At 37.2% G+C, this 23,167-nt stretch overlaps 1 protein-coding gene across 5 annotated transcripts in view; it reads right to left on the reverse strand.

The window, feature by feature from the left end:
• Window positions 1–23,167, reverse strand: part of CDC42BPA (CDC42 binding protein kinase alpha) — a 192,863-nt gene that overhangs the window by 99,177 nt on the left and 70,519 nt on the right. For all 5 annotated transcript variants that reach the window (XM_076334697.1, XM_076334693.1, XM_076334692.1 and 2 more), the window contains 2 exons: window positions 21,324–21,419; window positions 16,328–16,476 (listed from right to left, as the gene is read on the reverse strand). In XM_076334697.1, coding sequence (XP_076190812.1) covers window positions 16,328–16,476; window positions 21,324–21,419 — 245 coding nt within the window. The remainder of the gene's footprint in view (window positions 1–16,327; window positions 16,477–21,323; window positions 21,420–23,167) is intronic.

Consider the following 23,167-nt stretch of genomic DNA (forward strand, 5'->3'; position numbering starts at 1 on the left):
ACATTCAATGTTCATACAAAAGTCATTAACTGCGGAAGGAAGGAGTTTGTCAGAGAGAGAATTTTCGAGTCTTTAAAATGCTGAAAAGCAGCAGCCTGTGCAGACAGCTGAAGGGGAAGGTGGTAAGAGTCAGGTTGTATCGAGTTTGCTGAAGCACCCAGGTGAACCAGAAGCCTGCATCTCAGTGAAAACTATGGAAAGTGATTCAAGCTTTGTCATTTTTAGATCCTATGACAGAATACAACAGAATTCACATTAAGAAGTTACAATGAGAAAACATATAGTAGGAAACTAGGCACTTCATAGCACTGCTAATTTTTTTTTGTTAGAGATTAAGACATGATTGATTTGATATGCCTAAATTACAGGTGTTGTATCAAAGACAGATTCAAATAAAGAACTGCAACTACTGAGGGAAAGCTGGGGTTGAACTCACATTTTTAAAAGAAAGCCGGAGAATACTATTTTCGAACAACCAGTTATTTAGGAATACTCAAAAGTAAAAGTACAAAAAATCCCCCCCGCCGCCCTCAGAAATCACTCGTGTATTCCTCCCTTTCTTGTTTCCCTCACTCCCATGCTTGTTTTCCATCTAGCATCCTCCTCCATTTAAATAGCTAGTCACTAGAAGGATCAAAGTTGCTATTTTCAGTCACTTAACCTATGGTTAATCTCATTGTTGCTTGCCTGTTTAAGTAGAATTAGTTGTCTACTGTACATCTAATGGCTAACAAGGAGACTGACAGTAAGTCCTTGGCTATATGTAATGTTGCAGAAGGTGCGTTTCAGAACTCACGTAATAAGCAGTTGTAGCTAGTTTTGATGCTTGTTTTTATAGAGTTGATTGATACTTGAACTTATGTGACTTGATTAATGTCTGTATTAATCATTATTGTCCGGCTGAAACTCAAGCATTGCTTTCCTCTCTCTGGAAACTTACATTAGCAAATAGACCAGTTACACCTATAAATGATTTATTAACGTGATACATAAGCAGAGTTAATCAAAAACTTCCCTTGGACACGTGTTATACCTGATCTACTTCAGGAAAAGTCTGAGTAAAAAACAAAGTAAAAATTTTACTCATTTCAAATTAAACATCCTGTAAGACTGTCCTCATTTTCAAAAACGTGGAGTCAAAGATCACTCCTATTTGGTGTCTGTGCCTCAGCTCCAACCAGGAAAGACTTTTCTGAACTCACCACCAGCCAAATGGCTTCCAGCAGGGTGTTTATTTTAAAAAATGGAAAAGCTTTTCCACAGTTCTTGACATTATCAACACCATGACCAAAGTATTCTGAGAAAAGAATGCTTCAGAAGTAAGCAAAGTTACCTACATGCCTAACGCTATTTTTGTTTTCACAGATTCAAAGAAAAACGCCTATTCTGTTTTGAAACATCGGAAAGCAATGGACGGTGTTTAAATACTGAATTTCCAGTACTCAACTTGAGATGGCCTGTTACAAATAGATAACCAACTCGATACTTGGTTCCTTTAATAAATAAAAACATTCCTTAAAATGTCTACATTAATTACCTGCTTTCTCCTTATGGATCTGGAGCTGAGGAGTATACAAACTCTGTAATAGTAGAAAAGTACTGCCTGACTTAATTTTCTTTAACATAACAAATAAACCAAAAACCCAGCACTGAGATTTGAATGTCAGACACATACACACTGATATAAAATCATGGTTCAAAAGGATCAATTAGACTAGAAGTTTACAAAAAAAGCCTCTGCCACTCTCCTGAAAATTGCATCTACTGAGGTTAAATTCAACTCAAATATTGTATCGACATGAAATCCTCCACTCTGGCACCAGGTGAATCAGCTTACTTGCAAAACCAGACTGGGCAAGTAACTCAGCTATCCGCTTCAAGATATACTTTTTATTTAAAAAGTCACATGTATCTTGCTAGATAAATTCTGATAATTTTGTGGCTTTTTTCCCTACATTTCAGTTGTATTAGTATTTTAAAGATTTTGTTGCAAGACCCTAAAAATCATAATGAGAAAAGACAACCATCAATTATTGACACTTTTATAAAGTATGCAATACTGAAAGAAGATCAGTAATTTAGGAACAATAACAAGGGTTTACCAGTTAAATTCTGTTTGAGCTAATCATGTTTTTCCTGTTAGCTAGACCCAATTTTCCAGTTTCCTCTTATCTGTCTGCAGTCAGCTTTCAAGCTCCCTAATAAAGCCTATTGAAGGGACCAGCTCTGACCTCCTGTGAAGTAGCACAGAGCAGATAAGGTATTCAGAGTTCTTCTGCTTAATATATTATGCAAATGTAATTACAAATCTCAGTAAGATTATTACTGATGCTATTTGAATGTTGTACAAACCAGTATCACACCATCAGACACTTTCAGCCAAGAATTCTCATTACCATAAAATACAAATGAAGTCGAAGCCTGCAGTATGAGTCCCACACAAGCATGCGTATCTCAACTATTTCACACACTAGCTGCATTTTTACCTTAAATGTACATTTGGCCTTCAGTAACTGCTGCACTGTGTTCAAGCAGACCAGTTAGAGAATTTCAATCATAACAGAACCCAAGAACTACATCAGGATTGTGTCAAAATTTCTAACAGGATACCAGAAACATCTTCATCCCAGTTCAAGACATTCTCTGTTTTCATGTGGCAACAGGAATTTCCCAATTTTTCAGAACAACTCTATTATTTCATCACTCTCTCTAGAACTGAGGGATTAGAAGATTTTTGATGCTGCTAATAATATTATATACACATGTTAAATTGCACCACTCTGGTACTAGGGAATTGGGAAGTAATAATAGAGCCAAAACATGTTTGTGAAATGCTTATTGATCTGAATCGCACAAGCACAGCCAAAACATTACACAACGCTTTGACACACAGAAATCAGTACCTGTAAAAGGAAGACACACTGTCAAAGTTAGAGTGAAAATCTAGGTTTTTTACATGGTATTCTCCAAAATGTTTCAGCATGTTAGAGGTTTCATGTTAGTTTCATGAAGACACTGTAAGATACGCACATTCAGTTAGTGTAAACTGGGAGGAAGAAAGACATGAGTACATTGAGACAGGCACAGCTTTGGCAGGCAGCAACACAGAAAGATTATGGCAACACATTTAAAAGATAAGTAGGAAAATCAGCAAGTTGTTTTGCATTCATGTAGATAATGGCATAGTACAGAAGTTACTAACACATTTAAAAATTATGGGACAGAAATTTTGGGTGTTGGTATATTCATTGAAAAAGCAGGAAAACGACAGAACAAGCAAAACAGAGTAACAGAACTCTTACCTCTCCAGGGAAACTGCACTGAGCAGCTTCTGTGTTTGCTTGTGTTTCTAATTGAGCTAGTAGCATAATTGTTGAGGACACTTTTTTTTTTTTTTTAATTTATCTCAGGTATGTTAAGGGCAGACATCATTGTTTATTAGAAATCAGTTTTTCTTAATTGAAATTAAATCTGTGAGAAGGGATGCAAAGGTCTAGTTTGGAGTCAGATACTACAATACACAAATGCTGCATTTCTTGCCCATGACATCCTCAGAACCCTTCTGATTTTTTGATAAGAGACAAGTTAATCCCACTTACAATATTCAAATGGGAATCACCATGTTTTACATTTCAGCATTCACCACACTCCTAAGCATCCAACTGTCAAAAGCAATCAAAACATTAGTAATACAGAATCTCCGACAAGTATTTTCTAGGAACTACGGTTGAAAGCAACAAGGTAAGCAAAGACTGAATGAATGTTTATGCAAGAGTTGCAACTTGACAATAATTTCTTTTTTGGCTACACTGGACAAAAGCCATCACTGTAAGTCATGCTTTTGTTATTTAATTTCCTGTACCTTTTGGGGTTTTATGTTCTTAAAAAGGAAAAACAACTTTGAGATGCAAGTGAATAGCAAGGGAATGTTATTTGTAGCTATATTATTTGGTTCAATATCTTTCTCAATGATCTGGATGAGGGGATTGAGTGCACCCTCAGTAAGTTTGCAGATGACACCAAGTTGGGTGGGAGTGTTGGTCTGCTCGAGGGTAGGAAGGCTCTGCAGAGGGACCTGGACAGGCTGGATCAATGGGCCCAGGCCAACTGTATGAGGTTCAACAAGGACAAGTGCCGGGACCTGCACTTCGGCCACAACAACCCCATGCAGCGCTACAGGCTTGGGGAAGAGTGGCTGGAAAGCTGCCTGGTGGAAAAGGACCTGGGGGTGCTGGTCGACAGCCGGCTGAACATGAGCCGGCAGTGTGCCCAGGTGGCCAAGAAGGCCAATGGCATCCTGGCCTGTATCAGAAATAGTGTGGCCAGCAGGAGTAGGGAAGTGATCGTGCCCCTGTACTCGGCACTGGTGAGGCCGCACCTCGAATACTGTGTTCAGTTTTGGGCCCCTCACTACAAGAAGGACGTCGAGGTGCTGGAGCATGTCCAGAGAAGGGCAACGAGGCTGGTGAGGGGTCTGGAGAACAAGTCTTATGAAGAGCGGCTGAGGGAACTGGGGTTGTTTAGCCTGGAGAAAAGGAGGCTGAGGGGAGACCTCATCGCTCTCTACAACTACCTGAAAGGAGGTTGTAGCGAGGTGGGTGTTGGTCTCTTCTCCCAAGTAACAAGCGATAGGACGAGAGGAAATGGCCTCCAGTTGCACCAGGGGAGGTTTAGATTGGACGTGAGGAAAAACTTCTTTACTGAAAGAGTGGTTAAACATTGGAACAGGCTGCCCAGGGAAGTGGTTGAGTCCCCATCCCTGGAAGTATTTAAAAGATGTGTAGATGCGGCACTTAGGGACATTAGTTTAGTGGGCATGGTGGTGTTGGGTTGACAGTTGGACTCGATGATCTTAGAGGTCTTTTCCAACCTTAATGATTCTATGATTCTACTGCAATTAATCGGGCAGAAAACACATAGACCATTTTAACATTATATAACTTTCACTTCCTCAAACATAATGCATGGTATTTAGAATTATTATGATGAATACCATGTTAGACCATGCAAACACTGGGAGCAAAATCTGAATTCCTTTGCACACTAAGTCATCAGGATCAGGTAATTTTTGTCACAGTATTGTGAATTGGCACAGAATCAGATATGAAAATGTTTTAATAGATTTTTTTTTTTCCCCACGTGAGTAATAGCACCACTGAAAGACAAATGCCAGGACTAGTAATGGCATTGGTAAGGAACTGGCTAAAAGAGAGATGACAATGGGTAGGTACTGAAAGTGGAAATAAAATCGGAGGAAGATTATTAGTGGAAATCCTCCAGGGTCAGTTTTGAAACTGATTTAACATTTTAGTTAATAACCTTGGCACAAAAATAAATGTCTGCTAATAAAATCTGTAGATATCACAAAGCTGGAAAGCAGCAGTAGCAGCAGGGAAGACTGGAATATCAGACATACAGAAATGGCTAAACTGAAGACTACAATAACAGAAATCTGATTAAATGTAACGGTGTAAAATGTAAATTCCTGCCTGTTGATAGTAACAGCAGAAACTTCACCTATACACTAAGACCTTATCAACTGTAAATGACAGAGGAGAAGGAATGGGTACACCAAATAATTATATTATACCTGTACCCTTTCAGTGTGACGGAACCACGGCTCTTGGTTTCACTGGGAGAAATATCCTAGCAGAGAGAGAAAAATACTGCAGCTAGAACACAAGTTCTTTCTAAAATGTCACCTGGAATATTATTTACAATCCTTGTCATTAAAGTTTCATAAAGTTGAAAGCTGTCTGACAACTTTAAGAGTGAATGACAACTTTAGGAATGATCATACTCAAAACTGGCATGAAACACTACTTCAAAAATTGTGATCTGTAAAAGAAATCCTTAAAATTTTAACTTACACACAAGAAACTTCCATCAGGATGCCAAACATGTGCCAAAACCTAACTGTAGCTCCAGTTGTATGAAACAGACCAAAATGAAGTAGTCATTGTGGTACAGAACTTTAGTTCTTTTTCATCACTACTAAACTCTTTAGAGTTAGACCCACATTTAAATAAAAAAACATTAACTTTTCCAAGTCTTCTTTCTATTTTGCCATACTTTCCCATGATCAAAACCAGTCTTTGAAGTACGGCACATGTGGATTCCTTATCTTGCCTTATTTATTGCAGTCCCAAAAACCTACTAGCCTTTTTGGAAGTATTCATCATCTAAATGTTCCGCTTACTCTCAGCTGTAGCTTGGCTGTTGTTACATCTACCCAGTCAGAGATAAAATTAACCTGGACTGAAACACCATAGCTCTATTGCTCTGCTATAAAAAAGAAAATGTGTCCATCATATGAAATTACACACTGTGTTTACTTTTCACTACACCTGTATTCCACTTTCTTCATATATTAAATGAGGATATTAGTTATCTTCATATTCCCAGATAGAGCATGTAAAACTCCCATAACACCTCAATGGGATGCCATCTGATGCCCAGTTGACTATTCACCACTTAATTGGCGAGGCTCATTATTAGACAATTTCAAGCTCTTGCTTCTTTGGTTTTTGTACAGCTTCTGCTTATCACTGTGTAATCCGCGTGGCACTCTATAAAGTTACCTCTTTTCAGTCACTAAGACAGCCTTTTACATGCTTAGCATGCAGCCGCAGGATTAGTCAGTATGGAAGTATTTCTAGTAACAATTTATCTTTTGCTAAGCAAAAATACTGCAGCGTATACACAAGTAAGCATATTAAAAATGAAGTGTGCTTGTATAAACATAACATACCAATATATTTATATGTAAAATTATCATTAAATTAGTCTATGATATCTCTGGGATCTGAGGAGGATTGTAAGAATATGATTTTTCTAGAAGATCACTGCACTAGAGATCAAAACTGCACTTTCATACAGGAATATTTTATACTTTTTTAAAGCAACTCTAAAGAAAAAACAATAGTTCTATTTAATAGATAGGCCCCTATCATGTTTAAATCACAGGAAAAAGATAATGATTTGATGGAAAGAATATGGAAACAATACATTCATTATTCTTACAAAACAGAAATGAAGGAAAAGAATGAAAATGTATCCTAAACACTCTCATCCCATAAACCATTCAGAATGTGTTTGGGTAGGTTCAACCTGTAAGACAGCTTTATTCCAACCAAAAGCCAAGGATACATGCAGGAATAAGCTAGACCAAGTTTGAAGCATATGTCTACAGTTCTACTATTCTGCCATGTAATAACAGACATAAGACATAAATAGTTTGATATATGTTTTTTGCTTTCATTATTGTTAGAAAACAAACAAACAAAACATATTGACACACACACGATCCAGATATAATAAACACTGTAACATCTGCCTAAAACTCTTGACAGCAACAGACTGAGGAAGGAACTGTAGCCAGAGGCTATAAAGGAAGAAACGCATTTGGTCTAGATGCATCCCGGTATCTCCAGTACCTGCAGTAGCTTGGCAGAAAAACATGTCAGACTTTTAAAATAAGAAGAAAAACAAAAAGTGCACTGTTTGCTCAAACACACTAAGATTACACTTATTAAGAATAAAGGACAGTGTTATTGAAAAAGTCTTTGTATTCAAGTTGCATATGTAGTACACTTTTTTCTTTTAACATAAAGCATAAAGCACAATGCTTGCTTAAAAAGAAAACAAATTCATAATTTTTTTTTAGTATCTCAGATAGGAACTTAAGGCCTGAATTTTCAGCCCTTAAACTTAAGCAGAATCCTAAAATAGCTGTACCTGCGTAAAAGTAAATTCCTTTCTGTGCTAAAAGTTCAATTTCCTATATGAGGAAGACAGAACTTTGTTACCATTATACCAGATCAGATTTTAGACCCCCTCCCCTTTTTTTTTCTTCTCTTCTAGCCAGTATTTTCTCTTTTGTACCTTTCTAATGCCCTTTTCCTGGATTTTACACACTGTATCTGATTAAAAATTACTGAGTTACAGTGGCAGTAGTATCACTGCTTCCTCCTGCATGAGGAAATGCTAAAGGCTGCCCCCCAATAGCTAATAAAGAAAAACTGAACAGCATAAACATCACAGCACCTGAGTCAATAAAGATTTTAATACAACTTTTCAGATAAAGCTCCACAAGGTCTTGCTTCCCTGACCCCAACCACGAAGCCTTCCATAACTGAACCAAGCATGACCTTATGCAAGCATCTGCTTTGTAAGCAGTATTCTAATTTGCAAGATGTTAAGTGACCTATTTTTTCTCATGTAAGAAGTTAAAATCTAGTAATGTTTTGCTGTTATTAAAAAGGAACACGGGGTAGGCTCTTCTAACAATACAACAGCTCTTCTGGAAATGTAACAGGGTAATGCTTACTGTAGAACAGCTTCAATGCAGACAAGGTTATTTGGACTGATGCTTCCTTAACTGCCCTTTCAGGAAGCAGATTCTTGCACTGACATCTTATTGTAATTAAGATATCTTGCAAGGATATCTTAATTTACTATGAAGAAAAGGACGTATGACATTTAGTGGTTGGGGCAACAGCAATTAAATTGAGAAATTCAAAGCCCAAATTTCTACTTCTCAGATCTGGCAGTTCAGATAGTGAAGACATTCTCACCCCAAATTCATCAAATACTGGGCAGAACACTCCATCAAGAAACTAGGTAAAAGACAATGGTTTAAAAACACTTTTTATAAGGTGTTCAAGCATCTCAATGTAATGGTTTTATACTAACACTGCAGGAATATCAAACAATAAAGCCAAGTTATTATTGCTTATTTATGCGATGACAAATCTACATAACACTCAAATTCAGAAGATAATTAATTTGTCCTGTGCAGCTTCTAATCTGATCTAATCTAACAACATAAAGCCAGTTGTATTTCAAATAAAAAGGAAGAAGCAAAGGGCCCATAATTGTAAATAAAATAAAGGCATTCTAAGGAGGAACTTGAGGAGCACATAGGGTATTAATAAATGAAAATTTGAGACACTACGAAAGGAGGTAGTTATGAAATAAATACTGTGTTCACAAAAAGAGATAATGAAATGGAAAGTCCACTGAAAACATGAGGCGGTTAGTCTCCTTCTAATATAACAAAAAACCTGAGAATAATGAAGGCTCCCATCACACAACTGCCATCCTCATTTCTGCCTGCATCGTTCTGAGCTTTATATACAAGAACAAAATCACTGAAAGTGTTAATTACCAACTCTATCCTCAGCCACCAAACAACGAGCTAATTACACCCTTAGAACCACAGTCACTAGGACTAAAAATTCAGAAATAAGGAAAATGTTTTTGTCCTACTTTCCTGCTGTTGATTTTGGATATCAAAGAAAGTAGCAGAAGAAAATATTTCCAGGTCTGAAATAATCAGAAAAGAATGAGTGTAAAATTATAGCTTAACTCACATAAAAACAGCTTACAAATGGGAATGTTTTGTCTTCAAAAGAAGTTACAAAATTTTGAAAACACCTCTAACTTCATAAGACACTGAAACAGATCTCACATCAGAGCTATGACAGTTCTAACGTGGACTTTCTTTTCCACAAACACCACAAGTGAAATGAATCTTTATGCTAGAGGCAGCAGTATCTCTTGGAAAGTTCCATCACATTTAGCATGCACTGAGCCTTGCTATAAACATTATTACTTGGAAGGCAAGACCAGGGGTTTTTTATATAAGACTTTTGGCATTAAGAATTTTCCCATTAAGGTACAAGGTTAAAAAGGATCCTTTTCAGTCAAACTATTTCTTGTCTGTCTCTCTCATTTTCACTTTTAGAAGGGTTTACATACTTCTGTTTTATGACAACCGCATCCAGTTCCTACGTAAACAGGACTACATACCATCTGACAGAGTGCTCACATACATCTGCCTTTCAAGGAACTGCACCCAGAAGATATACCAATCTACATAAAAAAGAAAAAAAATCTTCATCTACACATTCCTCCTTTTCCTACGAGTCTTCTTTCTAATAAAGGTATAACTGTCTAGCTAAAGGACTGGTGGGGACTCACCGGAAAGAATGGAGGGGTGCGCTCCTTGTCTTGCTGGCCTTCCTCAACTGACAATAATCAACAATTTCCTTCCTTAGCAGGTAGGTATCAGACATGAAAGGGGAAGGGTTTACTTCTGAGGGTTTTATGGCTAGCTACATTTAAGGTACCCCAGCTCCAACAGCTTCTTGTGTCCCTTTTTCTTTAAAATCATAGAGTTGAATAAAGAGACAGATATCTCAAGTACCACTCAGTGGATGTAGAGGAAAAAAATGGGCACAGGGTGATGAACATAGATTTTCTTGGAAAGACCAGCTTAAAGTGATTTCCTCCTATTCTCCTTCTTCATCAAACAGACTGCAGAATTGACCCAGGTTAGTTAAAATGGAAAGTTACTTCTAACTGGGACCAGTGTCCTCATTCAGTTCACTGCACAGCCCCACAAACGTTTGTTTCAGAAGAGCAGTAGGGATGTTTGGAGCTTGAATCTTGGGAAGACAGGAACAATGGGAGAAAAAAAGGCCGAAGGATACATTTGTAAAAGCACCTCCGCTGAAAGGACTACTCAAGGCTACTATCGCTTAAGGCACTGGACTCAGGGTTTCTAAATTCCTTCTGCTCGAATAACACAGAATATAGGCCTATGCTAGCTCAGGCACCCATTACACAGCTTTCACTTAAATTAACACTCCCACTAGGCACAATACTGTAAGAAACCATTTGTCTTCTACATGGTAGCACAGCCAGTCTGATCCACTAGCTCTTGGCACTCTAAGCATATATGGGTCTTTTATTTCAAAATACTTCTAGTTCATCACAGGCTCCTTCGGAAATCCTACCAACAAATTCTAGTCAAATACCATTAACCTCCTACAGTCCTCACTGCAAATGGAATGCCACCCTGAGGGGGTACTATGGGAGCAGCTGCCAGCATTTACAGCATATATAGGGTCACAGGGCAAAACGAAAGCCCAGAGTCTGTAGAGATGACCTTTGTTTCCAGCCCTTCCTCGGTGGAAAAATGGAGAGGAAACAGAGAGCCTAGACTCACGGAGCTCTCCTGCCTCTGTAAAGGAATACCTTGTAAGGAAGCACTAGCTTACCAAATACTCACTAAAATAACTTTCTGTCCTGCAGTTTTCCATGTAAAACTAAACCATGCAACATTTCAAAGCAATACATTTTCAGTAGACTATCAAAATAATCTTATGTTATTTTTTCCTTATTTTTCTAGCCCTGTTTCCTTCACTCTCAGCACTTTGTAAGGACATCTTCATGTGTGTGTTCGACATTATGTCTGTTGCAGAGTTTGGTAAACACTTAAAATGTGTTGTTGCTTTCTTTCAAACCCACAATTACGGTTCACTTTACCAAAGGCCAGAGCACTTGGCTCATCCTTGTGCCAACTCAACTCAGACATACCATGCAATGCAGCTAACTCCCTAGGATGTGCCTTCCACCCCCAAATTTTCCACTTAAGCAAATTAATGATCAGGAAAGATGGGATACACCCAGAAGACAGAAAACCACTTATTCAGCAAGTCAAAAATGGATATGCTGGCACTGAAACTTATAGTTGAAAGTGAAATGCATCCTACAAAGAATCCCAGATTTCAGCTGCCTGCTAGCTACAGTAAATATTTCAGGGATGTCCTTAAGATGATTTTTACTGAGAACAAATAGTACCTTCTTGTTAAAAGCAAAGAAGAGGCTGGCTTGATAGGGAATAGACAGATCTTTTATCCCTCTAATGCATTTATTCCCTTATGTTCAGTATTTCTCAGAAAGGATGTCACTTCCACAGAGAATTCTGCTGCTCTACATTTCAAGAACTCAAATGTTCCAGTGAAGCCCAACTTAAATTTCAGAAGTTGATAAAGAAAATGGAAAGAGTAGAAAAAAAAATGCATCTGGTGGTTTAGAATGCTAAAATCCTTCAGACTAAAAGACAGCGGCAACTAGAAATCCAGAAACACACTGATCAAGCTAACTGTAATCTCCCACACCTTATGGAAGTTGGTGTGTTTACACTTTGCATGCCTATCTTTTCACATGCAAAAGATGACATCTGAAATGTATGTAACTTGAGAGCTTGCCCTGTAGTCTTAACTATTCTCCCATAAACTTAACCAACAAAAATAATAATTAACATAGGTGTTTCATAATCCTTCCAAAATATTTTCTTAGTAAGACGGTAAGTGAGGATTGTTTTACCATTCAATAGAAAAAGAAGACTGTTTAACGTGGGTGTGTGCCAATATATGAAAACTATTTTAAATGAATATTTTTGCAGTGGTCTGGAGGATCATGAGCCTAAATGTTGAACACTCCCTAGCTTCACGTTCGCTCTGCACTGAATCACTGTGCAGCCCTGCACAGAACAAAGAGATGGAGGAAAGAAAGTCAAGATGCAAATGACTTAAGCGTATTAACACTTATAATTCTGTACTATTCAAGAAGCTGGAATGTCCCAAATGAAATTTAGGACAGAGACAGACTTAGATGTGCCCTTACTAAAGTAAGGGCTGTCTCAGAAGACAGCACAAAAGGCAGCAGCACAGAGACACTGAAGGGGCATGCAAAGCCACCACTGGCACGCTCACTGTGCCTAGGACTAGTATGTGCCCAGAGGGTATCTTTTGCAATGTTCAGGGGAAATTTCTTCCAGTGGCAACCAGGCCTTCTAAAGTCTTTTTTACTTAAAAGGACTTAGACAAAACCAAGCATTTCACACCTCAGTTTCCACCTTACATAAAATGGAGAGAAAACCTGGCTCACCAATAAAATAATTAAGGAGTTAAAGTCTCAGCTGTAGGAAAAACAAATTTTACGTGTTTGAGGTAATGCAACACACATAAATAAAGCACAGCTACCTAGCTCAAGCCGATAAAGAGTTTTACTCCAGCCCACACCTGGATATTTGATAATGCATGCAAATATAAGCTTTTAACATATACCATGAGGAATTAAGTAACAACACAACCTTGCAACTGAAATTAATATTAATGCATATAGAGGCTTTTTTCAGTCAAAACCCAAAAAAAGGTGCTACAAATCTATAAAACACAAACTGATGTTGATTCCTAATAAATGTAAAATCTCACTCTGTATGACACTACAGTTTGCAGAAAACTGGCACAAGACAATATTTAACCTTGGCCTACAAGCAAGCATCACTTCATTAGTACAAATTAGTAATTTAAGGTATCAGGGGTAGGTATAAGCTTTACACAAACTCCCAAGGAAGTCATGCATTTGAGAGATACACATGTGTACTTTCTTCCTCATTGTGAACACCTGCACATATACTTAACTTAGATGAAGTTTTCTTTCTAAAGCTAGTCTTGGAGCTGTCAAGGTCATTTGCTAATGCCAGCACTGGTGCATTTATAACAATAGCAAAAGCTAAGATACACATCAAAGAAAAGGCCGTTTTGTTAACATTCTGAGCCATCATTTAACTATGAGGTAAAATACCACATGATTTGTTCACAGAAATTAATTGGTCAGAAATGAAATATTATCAAAGGTTTATATTCTGATTGATGGTATCTCAAAAACATTCTATCACATATTTATTTAAACTAAAAAGTGGATAAAAAAACAGGAAAAAAAAAATTAAGAATATCCTAAAAACAGTAGTACTGATGTTATTTTCAGCTAGCAACTTTTCTCCTTCTTCAATTCAGTAGGTTATCAGGAGACAGCTTCGCTAACATCATGCAATTTCTCTGCACAATTCTAGTAATACCTAGATTTTGATCTCCTTCCCACTATAAATTCATCCCATAATCCCACAATGCTAGTGCAGAAATGGCATTCAAATTTGGAACTCCAAAACCTGAAATACAGTCATAGCAATTTCATTTAAGTAATGCTGAGGTTGCTTGTATTTGATGTTTGAGAACCTTGGCCAATGTACTTCAGGAAAGAAAAGTGACTTGCATTTGACATTGGAGTGGTCTGCACACCAACTACCACTGCAATCAGTATCACTCCCAAACAAAACTAACTGACAACGGAAAAGTGATTAATGATAGAAAAGAGAAAGAGGAGTGGCACACCAAGAATAAAAACAGAAATAGAGTTTTTAAAAGGTACAAAAACATTCAGAGAAAAAGAAAATTATCATCGAAGTACAACACTATGTATGGTTAATGTGAAAATCTATCCTGAAAGAACTGGGGCACTAAAAGGAAACAAACCAAAACAATCTGCTATCTCATTGTATGAAAAAAACCTGGAATGAAACACGCCTAAAGCATGATTTCTAGTTCACTAGCTACAACTCAGATCAAATCCTGATGCATATTGGCTATTCATCTGAAATGCCACTACTACAGCTGTTACATTATCCATCTTTAGTAGTATTTTCCTCCTTCTTCTCCTATGTCCTTTCCTGTGTGCAACACACTCCCAAAAAGGACGTGGCCACCACAGTTAAACTTTCAGAAAAATAACATTAGTGGCACTTAGATGATGTGTTTTCTTTTCCTTTCTTTTGCTTTTGCTTTGCCAGTTGCAAATATCCTAATAAAACTAACAGTGGAATGGGTCTCATTTCAAAGGCTGATCATTTAACACATACCCAAGTGCTCTTTACATTTTTAATCTTTGCAAAATATCCCCTTATAAACAGGCATTGTATTACAACAGTATTCATGATAAAATTCCAAAGTGGCATTCAGAACTTTGTAAACATGGGAAGCTCACTGGCAAAGCCACAAATCAAACAACAAAGGACCGGGAACGTATAGGGACTTCTATTGTTAAACATTCATAGTAATAAATATGCAAGCATAATAATTAGTATGTTGTTTTGAACTGCAACAGTACTGAATTTTCTATCAAAATTTTACATCGACACCTATTTCATCTTGGGGACACTAACTATTTGAGGATGGAAACATCACATCTGCTGCATATTACATACTAACAGTGCTGAATTACAAAGGTTTTGATCTGGAGGAAATGGTGGGCATCTGTTCTTTTGAGAGAAGTTACTACCACATATGCAGACCTATTGGGAAAATACACCAGTTTGTGTAGTACATTAAGTACTCTCCACCTGGTAACAGGAGATAGCATCTCAACAGTTTACCCACAAACACATTTTTAAAAGTTAGATCCAAATTAAACTGAATACCAAAACCTTTCACATCACGTCCTACGTGAACAAACCGTTTCTCAGAAATAACACAGTTGAAATCTTCAAAATTAAAGAAAACTGCTTAAGGAAAATACTCTGCCTGGGTTTTTCCACAAAGCGTTATCACAAAGAGCTCTTTTTAGCAGGTAGACACAGTTCTTCAACAAAACTAGCACACTTCAAAATATTCCAGAAGAGCAATTTGCAGCTTAGCACCACCCCACCTTAAAGCACTCTTTTCATGAAAAGCCACAATCTCAAAGGAAACAAAACACAACCCAGTAACAAACCAAAACCAACTGCAATACACCTTTTGGACAAAAAAAAACCTTTTCTGGAGTGAAGCAGCCAAGTGGGAACAGTAAAAGAAGGAATGGCCAGTATAGACTCTGATTAAGGGTGATAGATGGATGTATCAAACAAGCTCACTCTGCCAACTTAATGATTCAGCTTAAACAACTGGGAGGTTTCCTCCTGTTTTCTGTCAGAGCAAAGTACATCTATTGTGTGCATTTGAAAATTCTGCCTCTTGTAAGGTAGTCTTTTGCTCTGCATACAAGAACTACCATGGAATTCAGCAGAGAACGATACATTAAAGAAAAGATGACACTAGTTTTGTGGAAAAATCAATCATGGCCTCTAAAAAAGCTAGACACAAATAACAATATATTCTGTTCAAAGGAAAATATTTTTTTTTATATACCAAGTTAAAGATAAGTACCGCAATTTAAGTACTTCCACTTATCTAGCAAAATACCCTCACTTCATTTTAAAGATAACTTCATAAAGTGCAAAAGAAAATGGTGAAAAAAATCCAAAGCAGACCACACAATGGTGTGTTTTCAACTTCCGTATAGATTGAACAAATTAATTAAGAAACAGAATCTGACCCTTCAATAAACCTGTTCAAAGTTGATCGTATTTCACAACCAGGTTTCCAGTTTTGCTTTTCTAGATTACGGATCATTAACTTTGAAACATGCCAGTGTGCAAGATTCATCACGTGCATTCAGATATTCATTCATGTCTCCGACCGTATGGTACAAGGTTAGCAACAGTTCTCAATAACCACAAGATGTAGGCAGGTCAGCTCTATCGTGCTTACTATTACAGCAAATACTTGCTACTAGCTTAAACTCTTTAACGGGAATTATTTTCACTCCATCAAGTAACTCCCCATAACTCCAACAGGAATTTGGAGCTCAAATTACTTACCTGTGAACATAATGCAACTGATGAACTGAATCAATAGCTATCACCATTTCAGCCAAATAAAAACGCGCCATATCTTCAGGTAGTCTGTCCTCAAACTTGCTGAGCAACGTAAGCAGGTCTCCTCCAACATAGTAATCCATAACCAGGTACTACGGAGTGGGAATGATAAGAAAACACGGGGGGGGGGGAACAATTTATTGAGTGAATCAGAGACTAAAAACTAATATAAGCATAAAAATTAATTTATTGCAAAAATTATTATGGCATTAAAAAGCTAATCAAGATGCTTAGATGTTCTGAAAAGAAGTAGCTGGTTCAGCCTCATTTTAATATTTAACCTACTTGAACATGTTTCATATTTATACCTCCGCAAATACAGTAAGCCTCATGACAAAATAGTATCAGCTTCATCCACTTCCACATCACCAAACATAAAATATTTAGATACTCTGGATTCCCTTATAAAAACAACACCCTTCAATAGAATGCAAAAGGAGTAAAGGATTAAAGCACAGAACTATAAAAACGAAACCAATTGTGTTAACTTGGGATCTCATTTAAGGACCCTAATTTCCCAGGCTTCCCTTTCCCTTTTTTCCTACCATCTTCTTTTCCCATTAAACAAATGATTTTGGAGCATAAAGTTTTTAGACTACTCAGATTGAGGCAGAGAGTAAGAGACTTCCAGTGGCTCACAGTACAATTCCAGATATCGTTGACGTTGCACACAATACAGGATCTGCCAACGTACAGTGGAAGGTGTCACCTTCTCTAATTGAACTGATAGGGAAAAATACGCTTGATTTCTGATTTATTAATGAAACATAAAACCTGCTTGCCATTGAATCAGGTGCAAAGACTTTAAAGAGATCAGAACCTTTCTCCATTTTACTACATTATGACAGAGCAAAATGCCACTTCCTTTAGAGACATGGTCAAAATGACTGGACAAAGTAAACTTGAGAAAAGTGGGAAATTCATTATTAATATCTTTTTATCTTAGTTTAGTTTGTTTTAATTGTGGAACAGCAACTGGAAGGGCAAATAGGAAAAAGAAAAAAAAATCAAACTAATTATAACAAATAAACCAATTATAAGCAATCGAATTTAACACTCCCTGCTATGACATTACTTTCAAACACCATTGTGGACAGACTAATTAGAATAGTTTCCCACTGAAGCATATAGTATCTGAAAGCTTTTGCCTAGAGTTCCAACCTCAGCTTCCAGGAAGGCAGCATATATCCGCATTTGAAGCGGTGACTCTTAACAATAGTGTATAATGAATCACAAACAACAGAAAATACTAAAGATGCAATAATGTGTATCCTAATTTGATTCTTTAACATTTTGGTAAAGCAACTTAAAGGGCCTTTTTATAATTAGTTGTCCTCATTTGTTCAAGTCTTTCCTACCTTCAGAAAAAGAAATTAAAATATGCAGAAAAAATTCTGCAAAATTATACCAGCTATAAGGAAGATGTGGGGCAGGCAGAAATCTTAATGCCAGTTCCTTTTCCCTCGTACTTTCCATAACAATAAAGGTGATGAAGAAAGATTTTAACAATTTGATACAGAATAACCTGAGCATCCTCATTGATTCCAAGTGCGTGAAGAAAGTACAGAATGCATTTCCACAAAATTCTAAATGTGCTGACAATCAAAATTTCATCTGCTGCTTTGTGACACGAATAGTAAACTTCTTAAATTATGCTCACAAGCCTTACACAAGATAAATATCTTCTATTCAGTGGTGCTCCTACGCTCCCTCTGAAACAAGATCTACAGTACTAGTTTCTCATGTTTTACAGTTTTAGAAAATACATTAAGCCTTTGGAACTTAATATAATAATTATTAACTGATACACTATATAGTGAGATCTGCAAGAGCTTAACTTATTGCTTTGAAAGTATACTGAAAAAAACTCTTAAGATTCTCATAGCTGATGTGGGATCTCTGCACTCATTCTTCAGCATTTTTAAAAGCAGTACAACTCAGTAACTGCATATACCAAAAATAAAGGAATTTTGGCTCTGACAACACAGGACTCCGCACCTCCCATTTTGCAAGAGCAACACAGTAGCCTCATCACAAGGAAACCCTCAACTCCTCAAATATGCCAACATTTAAACTGTAACTCACAGTATTAAGGCGTGCACTTGAAGTTAAACACATGCGTAGGAATCAAAGCTAAGTTTAACAACTAAGTTTTTAATAAAACAATTCAGTCAATGCATAGCATCCCATCCAATGTCAAAAATCCATATCCTTAAAAAAAAGGTTATTTTTTTTTTTAAAGCTTTAAAAATACTTTCTAAATGCACACAATCATCCAGATCTATTCAAGTCTCAAATACTTCTCAAAATACTACTGTACAACAGCACCATCCTTCCAAGAGAAAGAAAAAGCACAGATTTAAAGACATTAAATTCTAGTAACCAGTGGAAGGTTAACATGGGCATTTAATCCTAAATCACAGACTCGTTTAGGTTGGAAGAGACCTCTTGAGATCATCTACTCCAACCTCATCTGCTCAAGTAGGGTCAGCTAAAGCAGGCTGATGAGGACTGTGTCCTGTTGGGTTTTGAATATCTTTAAGGATAGAGACTCCACAACTCCTCCAGGTAACATGTTCCAGTGTTTGACCGCCCTCACAGTAAAAAAGTGTTTTCTTGTGTTCAGACAAAATTCCATGTGTTTCAGTTTGTGTCCACTGTCTCCTGTCCTGTCACCGGGCACTACTGAAAGGAATCTGGCTCCCTCATCTTTATTCCCTCCCATCAGGCATTTATACACATTGACGATAACCCCCCCCAACCCTTCACTCATCTGGGCTGAAGAATCCCAGCTCTCTCAGCCTCTCCTTACATGAAAGATGCTTCAGTACCCTAATAATCTTTTGGGCTTTGCACTGGAGTGCAAGCTCCATCTCTCTTTCACACTGGGAAGCCCAGAACTGGACGCAATACTTCAGATGCAGCTGCATCAGGGCTAAGCAGAGAAGAAGGACCTCCACTGACCTGCTGGCACCACTTTTCCTTGCAGCCCAGAACACTCTTGGCCTTTTTTGCTGCGAGGGTGCATTGCTGGCTTCTGGTCAGCTTGTTATCCACCAGGACCTCAAGCAAAGCTGCCTTCCAGCCAGCTGGCCCCCAGCATGTACTGGGTTTATTTTATTCCACCCCAGATGCAGCACATTGCATTTCCCTTCGTTGAACTTCATGAGATTTCTCTCTGCCCAGTTCTCCAGTCTGTCGAGGTCCATCTGAATGACGGCACAGCCATCTGGCTTATCAGCCACTTCCCCCTGTTTTTTATCATCTGCAAACTTGCTGAGGGTGCACTCCATCCCATTGTCCAGGTCATTAATGAAGATGTCGGCCCCAGTATTGAGCCCTGGGGCACACCACCATTGACTGGCCTCCAGCTGCACTTTGTGTCACTGATCACGACCCCCTAGGCCCAGTAGTTCAGCCATTTTTCAATCTACCTCACTGTTGCCTATCTAATGCATACTTTGTCAGCTTGTCTATGATGATGTTACGGCACACAGTGTCAAAGGCATTACTAAAGTCAAGGTAAACAACATCCACCGCTCAACCACATCTACTGCTCAATCTACACAGGGTTTGTTTTTTTTTTTTTAAAGGCCACTTCTGTTATATTTTACTTTAATAAAAAGCACATAGAGAACAAGCGATACATTCACACTAAAATGATGAAAAACAGTATTACTGATATTTTCCCCAGCAGGCTGCAAAACTAGCTCCTGTTAGCAGACTATCAAAGATAAAGAACAGAAGCTGCTCTGTGCTTCGTGAAAATAAAGAAACTGGCAAGATTAAAACAAATTCTAGCAAGCTGTTGAGAAATATATAATATTTTCTTTGAAATACTGGTAACAGTAAGATCAGAATTACATAAAACACAAGATTATTTTTACTGTCCACATTAACAAAGCATGAAGCTGGCTAGGAGGTATTTAAGCCAACAGCTAGATTCACAAATGCAGAGCCCTGTTTCTATATAAACTCCACCAAAATCCATGGATCCCCAAGTATCTGAGCTGACAGAACAGAAAGCAATATAATGGCAAAAAGCATTGCAATTCTGCAAGAATTCCATGAATAGCACTTCTTTTATTGGACACGTTGGGAGGGGGAAAGATTATGACTGCATAGTAGATTTTTAAGAAAACATTAGAACTTACTAATGATATAGAATCCCAAGCACAGAGCAATAAAACCCAAATAAGCAAAAGCTATCAATGTGCAGTTGTTTTTTTACTTTTTCAGGCATACATATTACCAAAACTGTATCACAATCAAAACATATTTTAAGTGGGAAAGATTTCATAGAAAATTGGCACTTTTTCCTCATATTAGCTTCTTTTTGCAAGTCTTTCAAAATACTTGAAAACTAAATAATATTAAATATTAAAGAGACACTTTAATCTACAGCTTCCAACTCTTATTTATGAACATTTAGTGGCATTTTTCGATGCTGCAAAAACATTTTATTAGTTTACAACATCTTAGTAGGTTTAAGTCCTCAAAAAAGCAAAGACCAATAAAATGAACTATTGTTTCAAAATGGGGCTACTCCCTATTTCTAACTGTAAAACAGTAATCAGCAATGTTAATCACAAAAATTTAAGTCAAATAGAAAATTTATGTAAGTGCACTTTTATTTTTATGAATCCAGTTAAACTGGAGTGATGAATTATAAGAAAGAAGATGCAGATAGACCAAGGTTTATCAACAAATGCGAAGTGGTTCAGAAAACAAAGCTGCATTCCTGAGATATTTATAGCAAAACTTTAAAAGTTTCTGACCACTCTCTCACCCTTCAGAATCTTACGCACAAAATCACATATCCTCCATGGTCTGTACGGTCCAGAACACAAAACTAGCAAATAAACAAACTATGTTTCTCTCTCAAACTACAACTAAGAATCTGCATTTCCATCCATATATACATAAAAGCAACACTCACTAAATAGTTTTCATCCTGGAATGCATAATGTAATGTTGTGATCCACTGGTTATCTCCATTCACTAACACATCTCTCTCTTCTCGAAAACAGGCTGTCTGAAGGGGAGAAAAATAATTATAGGCTTCAAATAAAATATATAAAGAAACACATTTTGCAAGTTGACTATGCGTTAACATTATATTTTGGGGGAAAAAATTCAAAACTGCCTCTCAGTTAAAAAGTCATTTACTACACTCTCCAAACATGCCAAATCTATGAAAAACTAGGTATCAGAAAAGTTCACCTTCTATAAATTTAAAGAGTTGTACTTCTTTATATTGTTAAGTGATGCAAAGAGAGAAATAAGCTGCTGCTTCCCACTGTCTAAAAATCCCAAGTCAAAATCTTATCTTTTTTGTACATATAGATATTGAAAGCAAGTATCAATAATGACAGAATAGCAATACAAGATTGAAGAAAACAATCAATAATGGCATTATATAACTACAATAGGAGTTAAAGAACTAGAATCTGGAGTCTTGTGTCATTGTTTTATCTCATCATGCTGTTAGCCTAGTTTTACACTTGAATTTTCACATAAGCAAGGTTCTTTTCATTTGAAAGTTGCTGCCAATAACTTCCATGTAGCCATAATTTGATAATCATTAAACCAGTTGGGGTTTTCTCCACACTTTTTGCTCAGGAAAAGTAGGACAGAATTGAATATTGCTCTTGCTAGATATAAGCTGTTGATAAGACATCCAGGACAACCTCCCCTCAATATACTGGAAAGAAACACGAGGCAAAAGGTGCCTTCATAGCAAGCGCAACAGAGGAGGAACAAGAACTGTCAAGAAATGCTAAGGAATACCTATGAGAAGAAGGAGAACACGGGTTCATATGAAACAATAGAACATAAAATGTGAAGAAAATAACCAACTGGAAAGCAGCACAGCAGTTAATTCAACAGAGGTCTTGCAACCTGCCCCGAGAAGTGAGTAAAATAGCTCAGCAAAAGCAGCTTTGCAGAATGAGAGAGGAAAATGACCAAACAGATGAGAAGCCAAAAATAAACTATAGCAAAGAAATACGATAAACGTTTTGAAGGGACTGAGTTCTGAAGTGAGTATCGCAAGAAAATGAAAGGTACCAAACAGAAAAGCCAACAAACAATTCTGTTCAGAAAAATGTCTAAAAGATAGTGTAAAAGGAATAATAATTGTATGGGCTCTATTTAGAAGGCAGATGGAGAGTTAGAGAAAAACACACCATAATCTCTTCCAGCACACTCTGCTACTTCACAAAGATGTTTCATCAATTTGAACCATACCCTGTCTCTTCCATCTTAGGAGACAGCTAAATTGAAGGGAAAAAAAATCAAGCCTTTTCTTTTTACTTTTCCAATTTCTTTTCCAAAACCAACAGGCAAATACCAGAACTCTGACATGGTGGTTGTTGGCTGTGAGATTTGGAGAGTGAAGAATGAAAAGCGAAATATCACTTTAGGTTGAGCTATGCACAAGAATACATGCAGTAAAAACAAAGCAGAAAATAACTCGCTCCTCCAAGCGAATAAACCATACCAAGTCTTGTTTTGGTGAATACAGTGAGTAAGAATAATGCAGACCAGGAAAAAGAAAGATGGTATACTTTAATCATAGCACAATGCATGAGATAAATCAGTGAAATTTGAGAAAATAACAAAACATACTTTAAACAAATACCCTCAAAGGTTACTAAATGAAAAATGGGCTTGAGGGTGGGAGAAGGAGAAAGGATGATCTTCAGAATGAAGAAAAGCTGTTCTATGCTTCAGCTTGATTTTCTTCCTTCCTTGTTTGTAAACTCTTGACATATTTCAGAG

Source organism: Aptenodytes patagonicus, chromosome 3 (assembly GCF_965638725.1).
Source record: "Aptenodytes patagonicus chromosome 3, bAptPat1.pri.cur, whole genome shotgun sequence".
In the NCBI taxonomy this organism is placed as follows: domain Eukaryota; kingdom Metazoa; phylum Chordata; class Aves; order Sphenisciformes; family Spheniscidae; genus Aptenodytes; species Aptenodytes patagonicus.